Below are 17,759 nucleotides of genomic sequence, written 5' to 3' on the forward strand. Positions count from 1 at the left end.
CCTGTGGGCTACTGATAGGGCTTAACTATAAATGATCAGTTTTCTGTACTGTGTACTGAATGTGCCGTGCGTACCATTCTATGCTGTCGTAATAGTATCCAATTTGCAACGACTTTAAGAAGATTCTTGTGCTGTTGAATGTACCTTGGGATATTTATTTTTCTGTGCAAGGCATGAGTCAGTGTTTAATAGATTAAATGGAACGCATTAATCCTCGCTGCAGTGCGGCGCCGGACTTTTATTAGCTGAATAAGTGCTTCAATTACAGTCATTGTCCTTTAAATGCTTCCATAGGAGCTGACGTTACGTCCACCGCTGTGGACGTGTCCATATAGTGGACAATGCTTTGGACTTATTTTTTAGAAAGTTTCATTCATTTATAATTTAAGAAATAAACCTTTGGATTGCGTTAATAGTGCAATGTTCTGTTTACTCAACAGATGACTATTTAGTATCAAATAAACGGTATGCTTCACTGGCACTGTTTGTATTTCCACTCCTGGGAATATTCTTCAAGCAGGCGAGAGTGACTAACACTTTTCTGTTTAAGTATGCATACGTGCATGAGTTACTGTTTACATAAAACTTCACTATATCACGTATTATGGGAATTTTTCATTATTGCTACAAGGAAACTAAATAGAAATTGTGGTTACGTATATTATGCATATTACGTTGCTGTAGAGTACATATACTACAATACTTTTTCTTTTCGAGTCGATATGGCTATTTATATAATATGAGAAAAGTACATGGTCTATTTTATTGCTTTGTCGTTAGCCTTATATAGGTCCTACATGAAACAAGAGGTGGAACAGTTAGGACACGGCAGTACGTGATCCACTGACTGCACCATATTTACAGTAGCGCCACTTCTCCTGGTTTTCTTACAATTTATATATGTAAATAATAATGCCAATTCATCCTACATAACGAAAATAAAAAATATCTTTTTTTATAGAAAAATAGTACCAATGAAAAACCCCATTATACACATTCAAGTTCTGGTTCTACACAAAATTTATATTATTTACAAAGTTTTAAATATACATAACTATTTAATGGTATTTCATTTCGATATGAAGAAGACTGCAAGTTCTAAGTGTATTTACAGGATTTTATTACATTCGTATTGCATCTTGTTTAGTGGACATGATTGTAATAAATTCGTGTTATATATGTTGTAATACAATGTAATTCAATTTACTGTAATAATGTTCAATTAAGTACGGAGTAGTCCACTTGTGCCTTTCACTTCACCATTCGAGAGCCATAACGCAACGTAAAATACTTAACAAAGGTTTTCAGTTTGTATTAGGTACATTTTACATAATTTTAATATATAGCTATAATTATACTATAAGTAAATACATCATAACTGAGTAAATTATGTAATGATGTGGTAGTGTTATGGAAATTCATTCGTATTTTATTTGCAAGCTTTATTTAATTAGTATTACTGACAGTGGACGACCTTCAATGGTAACTGTCTCAAATATCAAGCGTAAAGCTAAAGATCGCTGGACGAGTGTGTCTGCCAATCAGGTTGAGTTACTGACGCCCATTAATATAGAAATTAAACTAATTATGTACATACAGACCCAATCAAGACTTACGTATAACAGTTGGTTTTCAGCATAACTGTTCTATACTATGTAGTATAAGTATAGGCATAATGTGTAATCTGTTGAATTAACAACAATTAAATTTTATGATATTAAGGGCGTGTTTCACCACGTTCTCATGAATATCATATTATAATGTATGACATATGAAGTAACAGCTAAATAGATCTGCTTGAAGTGATTGCCCAGTTAAGCCCAATCCAAAACTTGTGAAACACAATTTCAATTTTTAACTCTATCTGCTCGATATATTACATAAAGGGTATCGGATACTTTATCAGCAAGTGGTGAAACAGGCCCTAATATTCTGAAACTGAGGTACAAAAGAGTCTGTGAAGGTTTTGTTTCTTAACAAACGATTGATAATAATGTCAATGTTGTAGACGGCGCGGCCAGCGCAATCGGCGGATCAACGCTGGGCGTGCCGCCTTCCTGGGAGCCCTTCTACTGCGTGCTGCAGCAGGACAGGCGCACCCTCACCGCATACACCAGTGAGGAACTTGCTGTAAGTATTGCTTAAATTTATCCTAGTAAGTAAACATGGTCCATGAGTTCAACAATATTTTCTTACTCATCTCGATCATCTCAATTCTTCTTCTACCGGTCAAAGTTGCGTTACCGATAGAGATTGTATGACTTATTACTGAAATTTTATAACGTATTACTAATAAAATTTTTTATATAGACATAGTTGTGTAACAAAATTATTATTAAACTTAAAAAACATCATAACTAAAATGAGGCGAAACAATTTTCGACAATAGAACAAAAAATATGACAGTTTGTTATTATTAGTATTCGTTATAATTAGTGATTATATAACGTGCCGTGAGGTGATATATATGTCGTGTCTTTTTTGATTTGTTAATTTATAAAATTGCCCGAGTTTGTAAAAAAATTGTTACAATGTACTCCTTCAATTTTGATTACACTCTCTTTAATGATACTGTAAAAATTTTACCAGTTTTCTTTTATTTGTAAAATTGATTTAGTTTGTTCCGCTTTCCTTAACTCAAAAACGTTTCGCAGTCTTTGAGGTGGAACCATTTAATTGTACGCAAGTCATTGTACTTAACTTGTCATTATTTTGGTAACATGCACGGCTACGTATATACGGTCAATAACCATAACACGTTTCAAGTGAATCACACAACCATTATCAAATAAAATGTAGTTGATTTATAGATTTTCGCATTAATAGTTGTTGTTTTCTCCCGAAAACAACAGTGGAAAACAATAGAAGATTGACGTTTAGTGCATCGAACGCTGCAGGTGATCCTATAATATTATCAATGTATATCAATATCCCTAATGGATACGTGAACGTAGATTCAGAACTTAAACAATACTGAGAAAATAGAATTATAATTTGAGTAAAGTTTTTGACTAAACATAAACCAGACACTGGGTCTGGTTTATGTTTAGTCAAAAACTTTTTTTGAAATTGAAAGTTTGCCTTTTTTAAAAATTGAAATACATGCCTGCCTGTTAAATTTGGTCTTTTGGTTTTTCTAGCAGTGTAAATTATATTAGGTAATTAGTCGTTGTCGAACTTAGGTATAATTGAACTACACTAAAAGTAGTACTAAAATTAGACAAAGATTATTTATTGGAGAATAAATCGCCATTCATACTCATATTACTGAAAATACCTGCTTCAATTTTATCAAATGGTGATATGATAATAAAGAATAACTTCGATAGCTGAAGTATGACGGCGACAAGCCATCAGCCGCGATTAAAGAACAAATGGGCTCCAGCGTGGGCTGCACTCACACTTAGCATAAATCAAACCAGCTGCTCCGCTCATCTGAAAAATTAAGATGTATATACACTTAGTAAAACCAGATAATGTGTTTATAGTACGTACATTTCTTTGAAGTTTTAACTAGAACAATGAATTTCGGAAAGTTATGCAACTATGTTATGAATAGTTAGTGCTATAAATAAGTATCTGCATCATGCAATATACAAACAAATTGAGTTTAATTTTCATACAAAAAAGGTAACATTAGTTTCCAAGGTCTATAATTTTGGTGAAACAATGCAGCGGTACTCAAATAAATAACACGTACTCGTAATCTTAATGGCTTAATGATGATAAAGCGGAGGCAGCTACATGCATCGTCAGTACTTGCATTGAGCAGTTGCTTGCAGGATGTCTTCGAACAATGAGGACGGAAACGTGAATGGTTGCGTTCCGCTTCTCACGTACTGAGACGTTTTTAGACCGTATTACCTGATTGATTGCGTCGACAGTGTTATAACAGTATTATAGGCTTCATTGATATCTATTGATGAATAAAAACAAAATCTATTGCTTTAACTTTATAACAGTTGGTAATATTGTAAATCCTTTGTAGGTAAGTCATTTGTTCATATTGTAAATGCTTATCTGACTTCTTTAATAGCTACATAACTTCTACCATTTGATGAACATAACGTGAATGACGTGTATTTTTTCTATAAACTAGAGATGTTTTCTAGATGTTTGTAGTCTGTGGTGGACATCAAAATCTGCGTCAGATCACCAACTATATGTATTTAATTTTATTAGACGAATAATGAAAAACCCATAGATTAAATAATATAAGGTATAAGTAGTTAATGGCAAAAGTCAAAATTTTATCTAGTAACTAGATACTATTATATCGGAAATTAATATTAATGTATATTTTCTATTGTTGCACGCGACAGTCCTTTCCGGGTTTCTATGTGGATCGTCAGGTAAGTTATTTTGAAGTGTGTTTATGTCATAATTATTTTCTGAAAACAAATATATATAGTCATATTATTCTTAATATCAACACACGCTCAACATTTTACGATTGAAGTTTAAAAAAAATCGACTTTCACGTAGTGACAATTGACATTTGTTGATTTCACCATAACCATTCCATTAACCAATTTATAAAAAAATGCTATAAATCTAATCTGATATACTTATGGTACCAAGTTAACTTTCTACCTACCTATTGAAAGTTAGGCTAAATTGTATGTAATCGAGTATGTAGATCATGTAGTACACATGTGTTTTTCTTGTAATAGTTTTTTACTTATATTTATCACTGTACCTAACTATTTCGCAACAGAACCTGGTTCTCGTGATCAAACTTGGATCAAATAAGGATCGAATTGTTTCTTGCATTGCAGTTGGTTGAGCCCTGAGGTCATACTATTCTATAAAAGGCCTTATAAAAGGCCCTATACTGTACCAAAATAGTTTGAGAAATATTTCGCATGGGAGTACTGTATAAATTATAACGCAGTTAACAAGCTACTTTTAATTTTAAAAGCAATTAAGAGCTGCAATCATGATTGTAGTATTATATTTAACTGTAATAGCAGTTTTATGGACTGTGGTTCATAGGATACTAATTGGAGTTCATGATGTCATGGTATTAATAAACATGTGCGCGGTGAACCATTGCGAAGTTCACCAGTCGAGGTCAGTTCAGCCAGCAACGAAAATCACTTCTTTTTGGCCTCATTGTAACAATTTTTAGGAAAATTGTCTCTGGTTTTAAATTTATTGGCTGGTATGCCAGAAGAATGTCCATCATCGTCAGTGTTGCGGTCAGGCACAGCACCTGTTTCGCCGCAAGTTTCCCCTGTGATTTGGAACGATAACAGCCTAACAGCTGATACATGTTACATAACCTGACAAACCGGCTTTGGTATGAAAAATATTTAATGATGTTTTTAACTTTTTTGTCCATTGTGATGTTGGCTATATTATTTATTAAATTAGTTATATATAACATTAATTTATTTCTTTATTGGACAATATTTTAAAATTCTGCAATTACTTAGTTGGCCTTTTTTGTCAGTAAACAGGCTTGACTAATTGAACTACGAATACGAAATACTTAATTCATTGTTTTATGTATATTAGATATCACATTAATCTGTAATATTTAACCTGTATAACTGTACTTTTCTATCATTTGGGTTGGACTAGCGGGGGTCGCTAACCTATACATACCATTTCTTGCAGATTTACTGCCTCTTCGCCGTAAAGCAATTGATGTACACAATTTTAGTACATGAATTGTACATATCGATAGTTTCTAGCACAAGAGAGCGTTTAATCCCTAACACTTAACTGAAAACGAGTAACTAAGCTCTCAGCTGTCTTACGATTGTCACGGGCTCTACCTTTTCAATCGCAATACGAAATTAGTTGCTTAGTATTGACTCTCCTTGAAAATAAGAATCTTATTATGCTCAACGTTAGTAAATAAGGGTATAATGTCTCTGTATTATATACGATAAATGATTGAGTCTATTCTTTCATTGTTATCTTGAGTTGAATGCAACTGCATGGCAGCGCACGTCCTTATTGATCGAATGATTGCAGCTTGTTCTGTCAGGATGCTGTGTGCGACGTAACGGCATCTCGGACATGTCTGCAGTTGCATCGGCCGCACGTGCGCGTGTACAACCATAATACAACCTTATGTACATCTATCATGTAGGTACGCGAGGTTAGATAGAACTTAGATACTTGCATCCCTGAATTAATACCATGTGCCGCAATAAAGCTTTACTTGTTGATGTAAGTATTTGTGTATGTGAAATGTTAAATAAATAACTGAAATAAAAATTGAGATTTATCTTTGCTTGCTTGATGCTTTAAATAATCATAATAATGTTGACGTCAATTAAATAAAGCATCCGATCCATTGCAATGTTTAATATTTTCGGTTTTGTGATACATGTTCTCATAAACTAAGTATTTTAAGTAAGTGTTGAGAGAGTGATACTTATGAAAAGACAATTCTAATGAAATAAAATATTTTGCATGAACCTATTTAAATAATGAAACGTAATAGTTAAAGGTAATACATAGGGAGGCCGTTGCTGATGATTTATGTATGGGATATTCAAATAACTGCTTTCGGTTGTAAATGTTAGCAGAAATCCTTGAACGACGCAGTACTTGTATATTATTGGTATATAAACTAACCTATATGACCTGTTCGTTCATTTCTAGTCACATGGCGTGCAGTGCAGTTACAAATGAATAGTTTCAGAATGCACGATGGAGGCATAATTAGCAATTAATTACCGAATTCCCTTGTACGGAATTCGGTAATTAATTGCCAATCTGTCGGAGGTACCATTTCACATATATACGTACTTAGTACAGAAACTGCTTTATTTGCATTCTGTCCATATAGTATCCCAGTATATATATATGAATTGAATATATATTTATATGGAATAATTTTATCGGTTGTTAATAAATAAATAACTATATTAGGACAAATCACACAGATTGAGCTAGCCCCAAAGTAAGTTCGAGACTTGTGTTATGATATACTAACTCAACGATACTATATTTTATAACAAATACATATATAGATAAACATCCAAGACCCGGGCAATCAGAAAAAGATCATTTTCCATCATGACCCGACCGGGGATTGAACCTGGGACCTCTTGGTTCAGGGGCCAGCACTTTACCACTGCGCCACCGAGGTTTTCTATAATAATTTGTTCCTGTAACCACATTATAATAGTCGGTTATAATGTGGTTACAGGAAAACAATCGCTAGAAAAGAGCTTATGGTTTCCAAATAGCTGAACGTACATTTTTCAAAAATTGCTAAGAACACTCTCAATTAAATTCTCTTTCAAATAAGAAAAAACCTTGATCAAAATAGGTCCAACCGTTTAGCTGCTACGATGTCATACAAACATACATATATACAGACACGTCATATTTATAACACCCCTCTTTCTGTCGCCGGGGGTTAAAAAGCTTAAATGTCTACCTAAATCTCTGTTTTACTGGACATTTTCAAGTCTCGTAAACTTTTCTTTATTGACAGGTAACGTTTATCTTTGACTTAGCTTTACGTTTGTGTCTACGGTCAGCAACGTTCTTGACGAGTCAAACGACGTTTAATGCCTTCCAATAAATAAATATAATAATACGTGAAAAATTATCTTTTCAACAGTTATTCTCCTTCTGGATATTAATACAGGTATTTCGATGTAATCAGGCTCTATGTGATATGATGCATAGTAGTTAGTTGCAAAAATCCAAACACGTATATTATATATTTTTAAGAAATTTACAGAGATCTATACCTATATTGTCTCTTTTGTAGCTCACCACTCAGATATATTTGCGTGAACAAATAACAGAGTTTAATTTGTCCAAATGAGTCTGCAGATGGGAGTAGCCACATTGTGACAATTATGCGTTAATGACTACTGACAAAGTCGACCTAAATATGGCTCAAGTTGGAGTTGGAATTATGATGGTGACGTCATTCGGCTCTTACGAATTTGGAGACTAAAATAGCTGGTAATATTAAAAAGAAAATAAAATTTAACAAAGATAGCACTGAGCTAAATTTTTCGAGATTAAAACGTTCACTATGTTAATGCCTTGATTTGACGGTATTACTTTTCAAACGAAAATGGAAAGGTGCGAGGAGTGAAAGAAGAAAAGCGGGACAAATCAACTTTTCAGTGCAAAACATACCAATTTTGAAGTTACGGACATTAATTTCTACCAAATCATCTTACTCACCGTCCATAAACCAGTATTTACACATTTAACAGGTTGTTTATTGCACGGCACTTAGTGGTTCCATTCCATTCATTTCAACATAACTGTATATTTTTGAATGTGATATGCATACATTTTATGGGCAATATAATTATTATATTGATATGCAGGATATATGGAAGCAAGCGGTTAGCTGTAGTACAGTTGGTTTGATGGTTTGACCTCATTTGAAAATAACATAGAAAGATTGATCTTTGATTACTGCCTAGTACAGTTTAAAAGTACATAGCTAAAGCTTAAAATGCCCCTGAGCCCTGTCAATTTTGATACACCTTGATGTGATGCCGACATTTGAGAGTTTCTAATTTCACGGTGCTTTCTCCGACCTATTTATAGCTCCATTAGTAAGCAACAGTACTGGGTCTATCTTAATTTTATGATGAGCATCCACAGTAGCTAATAGGGCACATTGATGTTGCATTTCAGCGGTGTGCGTGTAATGGAACAATAATCTTTTACATGAAAAAGATAAAACAACAATAATTCATGTGAAAGATATTTAATGTCCTCTACGTTTATTTCGTTCCAATTTTATCGATTCTATTCCGATAATGCATGCAGCTGTATTTCCATTCACACTAAGATGTTTGTGGATATATTTAAATAGTTAAAAGGTCATTTAATATAGTCTGGATACTTAACCTTGGCTTAAAATATTTTCCAATTATTTTAACATCTTTGTGCAAATATCATGCCGTTTGCTGTCGTTTGGCTGAGGACTTCTGTCTGGCATTGAGCTTTATTGTGCTACAATCAGATTTTCCATTTTTCTGCTTCGGATATTTTAATTATGAGATATTTGCACATATTAAGTTAATATTTAAAAAATACAAAATTTACTTAACCATAAATAATATCTAGTAAATCATCAGTCAGATTCCGTATAATATGTCTGATTTTGTGATTCTTGCGAATACTAAATAATATCAATTTAAATCACTTATCAATCGACACTTACGCACACAGTTATAGGCCGACTTAACATCTGGTCAGATAAATTTCTCATAATATGGATGGCGATGACTTGCAAGGCTCTCACAATAATTTAGGCCACATTAGAGAGGACAACGAGGACATGATATGCGCTTGATTTTAACGTGTCAGGTGACAATTCCACGTCACGCTCCAAAGAATGCAAGTATCATTACAGACCAGAGTATATACGGCTGTGTGTGTGTATTTTATATCACGTTCATGTAAGAATATTCAATTGCATTATTATGATAAAGGATAATGAGAAGTGCGGATTTTCTTTAGAACTTAGGAAATGAAATATTTGTTCGAATTAATATAACGTTCAAATAAGAGTTTGATCATTACATGTAAAGTTCTCATATTAGTGCTTCAAGGTAGATTAAATGTCATCTGTTAATTAAATACAAATTATTCTGATTAATTTATACGACTTCTGTATTTTCTATTTATTCTGAAGGTGTTTAAATTACTTGGTTGTTATTAATTTTGATATCGGAATATAACTTTTTTGAACAGAATATGAATTATCGACAGAAACGATTTTTCTTTAGTTGAAATTAGAAATCTACTTTTTCCTTTCAATGAACGGCAATCGCACAGAAAATTAACGCGTTGAAGCATAAATCCTGTTACTTCAGAGACTGCCAAATTTCCTAAGTTCGTTCTTTGCGGAACTTGTTTTTAGATTTTTTTTTTATTGGTCATAAAATTCTTGCACCTCAGGTGTTGTAATCTACAGTCGACACATAAATCTTCCCTCATTTATTGCAAATGCAGTAGCAGATAGTTGATTGTAGCTCAACGTGTTACATTAGTAATTATATTCGTAATTACTTACTATACTATGCTTAAAAATTGTAATGTGACCTAAGCAAAAAGCCTTGATCAGATCCGGTAAACGGTAAGTCTATGCGGGTTCCCACGGCTATAGCTTGCTCGTAATGGACTTGTAATTCTTTTAAATTAGCATAATGTAATACTTACTGTATGGCATAAAGCATCGGAGACCGATACATCTACCGCTATGTAAGAAACATTGCCATCGAATATATACCTACCTACTACTGTATGATCAAACTAGTTTTAGTGTGATAGATACTAATTTGAACCTTATTTCTGTTTAAGTATAAGTGCTAATGGTATAGTTTGGGGAGAATCCTAAAACATGTTCATTTTGAAGTCAAAAAGTATATTCAACCAAACCACCGTCTATTCAGAAATAATTGCACCAGAAAAGCCAAGCCGCAATGCTTGATCGTTTTATGGCTCTATTTCTGCACCGCAACTCAAAATGTTGGCTATTAAAATCACTTCCACACTTCGCCGCGTACAAAAACGACCTCAATCAATTCAATCGAAGCATGCTACGAGTGCATTTATCGGCAGGCAGCTGCTTGCTACTAACTGCTGCATGCGGGCATTCAGTCGCTGATTATGGATTGACATATGGATCCGGTGGTCAAAAAACGTGTGATATGTATACAAATGACCCATGATAAATATCCACGTGGTTCAATATTTGAAGCATGTTTTAAGACTGCTCGTATTCTATGTGAGTGGACCCAATGTCTATTTTTGCTGCAGACGATGCTTTTTTCGTTGTTTATTTTACGACTAGTCGTGAAGTCGTGATTCTCTACTTGAATGATAAACAGAAGCTGATCATTTTCTCAATGGCATTTTTTATCATTCATTCCTAGATGTAGTATGATATATTTTATCTTTCTAATACGTTTAATATGGAATGTGTCGTTTTATTGCTAACATCACCACTGTCTGATTTATTTATGTTGTATTTTTTATTTTCGCGTCTTAGAATACTGTTGTAAATAAAAAGTTCTTTGTCGGGCAAACCTACGCCGGTAGCGATAATCGCGGTTTATTGGTATTAGTCTGGTATATGGTCTATTCCTACTCACTTTTTCAGGGATATAAACGTAGTAGATAACCCTGTTAGTGCTCCGTCCATGTTTCTGTTGATAGTTGAGAACTCTAATCTGCATAACCTGTAAAGACCCTTTTGGTGTTATTATTATAGTTGTACTTTATTTATCATCCTCAGGTAAATAACAACAGTGGTGAATATTCATCAAGAAGTTTACCCCGAGTGAGATTAGACAACGGTGGACATCCGGGTGCTGCGGGCGTGCGGCTTCGTTGCTGGGCCGCGCCACCTTCCATCACTGAAGAAGAGGTGGAAGATGAAATTGAAGAAGATGCGGTGTCGTTGCGGGCCATGCCTGCACAAGGTATTTTGTGAATATTTGATTTTTGCTGTCTACAATATACTGTTATAATTTCAAAGACTTTGCAGAACTTGGTGGTTCCGATGTAGGTACGGTTTTCGCGGTAATAAAAAAAGCTCTCACACAAATAACGCAATGTACGTCGAATCACGTCGCGGGTTGCCATGTCTCGTTGACGATGTGTACCCACTGTTTCAGACCAGTAGCGCCATCTTGTGTTTAGTAGAATGAATGAAAACCCGCAAATAATTTTAACAGCTTGATGCTAGATGGCGTATATAATTTTAGTCTAGTTATTCGACACTAGATGGCGTATATAATTTTAGTCTAGTTATTTGACTAGATGGCGCATATTTCTATAAGCTTTATTTAACGTGCAACTTTCAGTTACTCAATACTAGATGGCGCATATTATTGTTTTAATTTACTCGACGCTAGATGGCGAATTTACAGTGCACAGTTGGCACGAAATAAATTAGAATAGGCGGCGGCGTTGCGCTGATAAATCATGCATATAATTAAATCATTAAAAATTTATATCAGTTGAATGAATATTGTGTAAATAAACTGAAGAGATCATATTAATTTAACTTAGTTTATTCATAGCTTGATATATTCAGTTAAAAATACCTAATTCGAGTGATTATTATTGTTAAACGCAATGTAATAATCGCTTGGTAGTAACTGCTATATTATCTATGAATTGAAGAGAAGAAGATTTGTCATTGCGTAATATCTATAATGGGTGGACACAAAAGGGCGCTCAAAGTAACGCGCCCGCGCATCGCACCCGGCACCAATCGATTACTCGAGTTTCACGCCCCTCCTGCATACTTCCATTCTTCTTATTGCCCCATTACTGAAGATCACAAGTATCTTTAAGTTTAGGAATCTAAACAGCTACATTTTTTTGTGATCATCGCGCTCAGATTCAAATTACCACAGGCTCTGTTTATCAACGTCGCTACGTCGTCTTGAGCTTTAATATTTTCAACGAACATTTTATCATAGGTATTATGTAAGAAAATATATCTTTGTATTATTATGTCATTGACATCTATTTTTGGCATATTTGGTACAGGGATTGAAATTTCTCGATAATGTAGAAAAAAATCGTATATTTTTGTAATCGTAAACGTATAGTTTGGTTAACCCAAACAGCTAACGGCGCTGTTAATAAACGCATCTGTTTACAAACGCATTTAATTCTTTCAATCGTTCTCAAAAATGAAACATTAAATATTGTAAGTGAGCTCAACGTTCCTCTTTATGGCGGGCGCCGGACCCTTCTTTCGCAATCGAGCTAAAATGGGCACAATTAGGGCCCAGCCGTTTTTAATTGACTGACACCATCGGGCCCTCACACTCTGGACTCAATGACAATCAATCTCACGTAGGTACACTGAGATATCACTGTTTGGTTTGATCAATTTCTTGGAAAACTGCATATAGAATACAGATAGGTTGTATGTAAGTACGTACAGATTAGTTAATTCTTGGTAACAGTCCGAGTACACTCTCACTGTTCACTTGTAGGTATGATTTGTAAAAATTATTCGTTTTCCTTTCTATCTGAAGAAGATGTATATAAAAAATCGTATTCGCAGGTATTTACAAAGGAAATGGTACGGTACCTAGCTCATCAACAATAGTGCAGTATTGTCAAGGAACATGATGTTCAACATAATTACATTGTATGCAAAACCAAGTGACTTTGCGACTCAACCGTGAAATTATGTCACGCGGGGTGACTTTAACTGATTTGTTCCCATCCAGGAAGACGCAGGGAAACGTCGAAAGAGGTTATATTTCATGTATTAAACTGAGACCTAGATCTAGTCCAATCGCGATTTAGCCTATTCGTCTACCTAATCTTAATGATATGTAGTCATAAAGCTACTAATCCCATAAGATCGATAGAAAATGTTATAAAACCTTAAAACACCCCCAAAAATAATATATTTCTATAAGTAAGGAAATTCGATTAAGACACCTTCCAAACAAGAAAAAAAAGAATGTCATTCATCACATCTGTCCGTGCACGATTTTCTTGCCGATTACAAAACTCACGCGAAAAGCAATAGTAATAGTTTTTTAAAGATGTGTTTTTTAAAGATGTGTTTTTTAAAGATGTGTTTTTTAAAGATGTATTTATGAAACCGTGTAATAGTTATAAAAGCTATGTACTGTTTTACGCGAGCTAATTAGTTTCTATTTACATTTTCTTAATTCATAAAAGAAGAATAAGTTTTAATTGATGAGAATGAAATGAAGAATGGAAAGCGGTTCCAAACAATTTTTTGGGCATCACACAGTTTATTTGACACGATGCGATGTAACGAAATATCACCCTGCTAACCTGTCTCTCGTCATGCCAAGTTAGTCGCTTAACAAAACACGAGAGTCGATTGACGAGTCCGAAATAACTGAGCGGTCTTTGACGAAAACGAAACTCTAATTTCGGTCTCAACTAAATTTTTTGTCAACCGTCGTTTTTCAGTAGTAATTTGTGGTGCAACACAGCAGCATATCGAGTTACCATTTAATACGTAATATTTAAATGATTTAGACTCGTTTGTTGCTCTGGCACTTCATTCTCTACTCTCTACGTACATAATATTTGATTGGAGATCTCTGTGATTTGCATGAATTTAGAGAATACACACATAACTTATACATTATACATAACTTTCCCCGATAACGAAAAGGGTATATAAAGTAAAGTAACTATGATGATTTCGATTTGACAAGCTTTTATTCAACTCGCACTGTACGAGTATGTATGTTCGGGTGTAGTCTCACAGCTCAATTTTGAAGCTACTCGATACTCTTAAAGCTTAGCTAGATATCTCATTGAGCTAAAATTTTGTACAAATCTTTAGTTTGGATGACAATGCACTATTACGATAAGCATGACCTGATGCTGCACGCAGGAATGGCTCCAGACGAGGGAACTCATCAGTTTACCGCAATGACTTGATTTTTGTTACGTATTGAATGAAATAAGATCTCTATGAAAACAATAAAAGTTTGTCTTAAAAATAATATTTTTGTTAAAAATAATTAAAAAAAAAAAAACGTTTTAGTCACAGAATAAGTAGAGTGTGTATCTATTTGTCTGATGTATTACACCGAAATGTGGTCGTGCTCACGTCTATCAATCAAAAGTGCAACTAATTGGAACGGAGAGTATCACGGCAATTAGCTACTAACTCCATTTTTAATTTGTGTTTATCATCCTGCATAAAGCATAAATTTTCACCTGCCCTGGTTCTGTCTACTTTAGCAAATATGGCGGTTTTCCGTATTTGATTTTCATTAGTTTTGAATGTTGTTTAATTTTCTAATAAACCATTGTATTTTCAATCAAAAACATCATTTTCAAATCATATCCAGAAACTGTAAATTTCGCGTTTCGATATCAGTAGTCTTGGCTACATCCTTTCGGTAAGAATTTAGCATATTTCATACCTATGTGTAGCGCTAGAACCGTAAAGAGCAACAAACTATAATATCCAGTACATTCGCATAAAGAAACCTCACACTCGCACGGACACGGCTCCAAAGAATACAATAATTTGTCTAGAGGCCGCTGGTCTGATGAACTCTGCGGTCGTGACTCACAAAAGGATCGGCTAATAGGGAACCATGGGGCCACCTCGCCTCTATTCCGGTGAATAATACTCATTCTGAATATTAATAAACAAAGCAATCGGCCAATAGCTTCAATCAACCAAACAATTGGCGTCATTATAATTTCGAATACAATATTGAAAGGGACATTTGGGATTCCTGGTCTGGCCCACAGGTCTGGCCTAGTCATAATCAGAAAATTACAAGGAATTGGTAGCGACTGAACAGGAAAATTCGATGTTATTTATACATAGATAGCATGTTATATATACGAGCTGTTACACCTAACCTATAATGCAGAAAAAAAATCCAATCTAAACACCTAACTATTTATTACTTTCACTAGCTGCATTTTTATCTCCCATCCAAGTCCTGTCATTCAAACTGGAACTTATATCATATAAGGAGACCAGAGGCCAGACGATGGTATTGAACTTTCATGAAAGCAATGTTACTATTTGTACGTAGGTATGTCAAGAACTTTCGAGTGATCAGTTAGTGACTCCTAATGTGGCTCCTTGAGTCAACATGATTCCAGTCTTGTAGTTATGTTATTTGAATGATACGCTCATATGGGTATTGATTGTTCAATATGATTGAAAATAATTAGTGAACATTAACTATAGGACATATATTTAAAGCTCCGGTGAAAACATCCTTTTATAAATACATACATAGGCTACATAAAACGGGAAATCTTTATTTTACTTATGATTAATTTACTCCAAGAATTCCCGAAATTCCCACTACACTAGAAGTGTAGCCATGGTAGAGCTATTAAAATGTGCACATATAATGATTTGAAATAATAATATTTTTGGTATAGTACACAAGTTGACATTTTGCTTACAGATGTTTTCCCCAGACGACCATTGATATTATGGCGGCCCCGAAATTTATTAAACGGGGTTCCGACGTTTGTCACGTAATATAATGATTTAAGCCATTAACAGAAACTGTTTTATAAAGGGCGTTTTTTTACCGTTACACGTTGATAAGTCATGACAAATAATATGTGGTTAACAGTTAAATGAGCGCTTGACGAATCAGACTAGAGACATAACATTCTGTAGTTATCTTGGAATGTAAAAGTGTAGCACTATCCTTAAAAGACCATGTATGCCTGATCATGCATGACTCGGTTAATGACGTAGCTAGAGGATATCGGAGTTGAAGATACCAGCTACGGATTCTGACTGTTATATTTTAGATACTTTTTTCCATTTGATGGACAACCACAATGCATCATATCAAAAGTGACTAAACGATTATTTTCAAGACGACGCGACGTAAAAAGTAAACATTATAATCTTTAAGACTAAGTCTGTAAGTAAACGGCATATGTTTGAACATGGCATTTATTTCGCTTTAGTATAATTTAGTAAAACCGACTCGTGCACTTGAATATTTCTGTCCAGTGTTTGACGTTTGAGACACGAAGTTTCCGTCGCGGCACGTGCGTTTCTCGGAGCTAGGTGCAACTTCTAATATTAGTCTTCATTACTAATTTTACTAGAGAAATATGACGTACTTGAAATTTAAGATAATTTTTGGTGCTTAATTTTATTTTATTGCTTTGTACTACTGACTATTAAGTAAAAACATACAAAATAGTGTAATCTTTAAACAATCTAAAATGTGTTTTTTCTGTCATAAAATCGAATTAAGAAATAGAAACTAGAAATAGAATAAAATATAGTTATTTTGTCATGCAAATAGTAGTAGTGATTTCCTTAAGTAATTGTAACTGGTTATAATAATTTAAATAATTACTGAACTAGCTTTTTATGTAATGTATATTGACTAGGTAACTTTCGCAAACACGTTTAATAAAGTGCAAAAAGTGGCAGTCTATCACCGCTTCATGTTTTCGTATAGATTTCTGTACTTAATAACATGACACACATCACCAAGATTGATTTTGATCAAGCGATATGAAGATTGGAGAGAACATAGCGGGCGACGTCCCGCTAGTTTTCAGTTTTTCAGTTGTGTTCATTATTCTAGCGGCTTACTTTACGAAGCATTCACGATGTCGCGATGTCAGCCCATAATGACTTACAAATTAGCAACGAATTTGCGGTTATAATTACATAATCTTTTGAAAAATAAATTTATCATGTAAAGTTATTTACGTGGGTGACATTAGTTTATATATTTTTATGCACATAATTTAATGATTTTACAAAATGCAAACCTGTATGGCGAATCATTCCTAATCTGTCGAAGATCTGCATCAAAATAACAGTTCTATAATTGAAACAGTGTGTTTCTATTATCTCGACGCATTATCAATTAAAAACGACGTTTATCATCAATACGAATGGCTTCGTCCCCATATCAATAGCCACATGACTATAGCAGACTTGGCGTCGTGCTTTCTGATTCACGGTGGTATCAATATTCGATGCGGATGCATTTCCACTGTTCTTTATCGGCGCAGAACGCATTGATGCCTCATGTTGCTATTGTCTCTGAGAAATATGTAGGGTCGCCAAACAACAACGCTTCTACCTAGAAACATATACTAAACTTAATCTTGTTTATTATTAGCTTTTTCCTCGTTGATGTTAGACCACAGACATCTGGTTGTATATTCTATAGTATAGTATTTTTTTAAGTAAGTGTATTTATTTAATTCCTCAATAATATTTAAATTTTAAATTTACAGTCAGTGTATTAGGATAAATGCAT

The 17,759-nt window shown here is 34.1% G+C and overlaps 1 protein-coding gene across 5 annotated transcripts in view; it reads left to right on the forward strand.

Moving 5' to 3' along the window:
- The window catches only part of raskol, a 118,850-nt gene that overhangs the window by 32,462 nt on the left and 68,629 nt on the right, over window positions 1-17,759 (forward strand). For 3 of the 5 annotated variants that reach the window (XM_053745348.1, XM_053745342.1, XM_053745343.1), the window contains exons 3-5: window positions 2,009-2,130; window positions 4,323-4,352; window positions 11,249-11,435. In XM_053745348.1, the coding sequence (XP_053601323.1) occupies window positions 2,009-2,130; window positions 4,323-4,352; window positions 11,249-11,435 (339 nt within the window). The remainder of the gene's footprint in view (window positions 1-2,008; window positions 2,131-4,322; window positions 4,353-11,248; window positions 11,436-17,759) is intronic. The other 2 variants (XM_053745349.1, XM_053745344.1) reach the window with 1 other exon arrangement.

Source organism: Plodia interpunctella, chromosome 5 (assembly GCF_027563975.2).
Source record: "Plodia interpunctella isolate USDA-ARS_2022_Savannah chromosome 5, ilPloInte3.2, whole genome shotgun sequence".
NCBI classification, from domain to species: Eukaryota; Metazoa; Arthropoda; class Insecta; order Lepidoptera; family Pyralidae; genus Plodia; species Plodia interpunctella.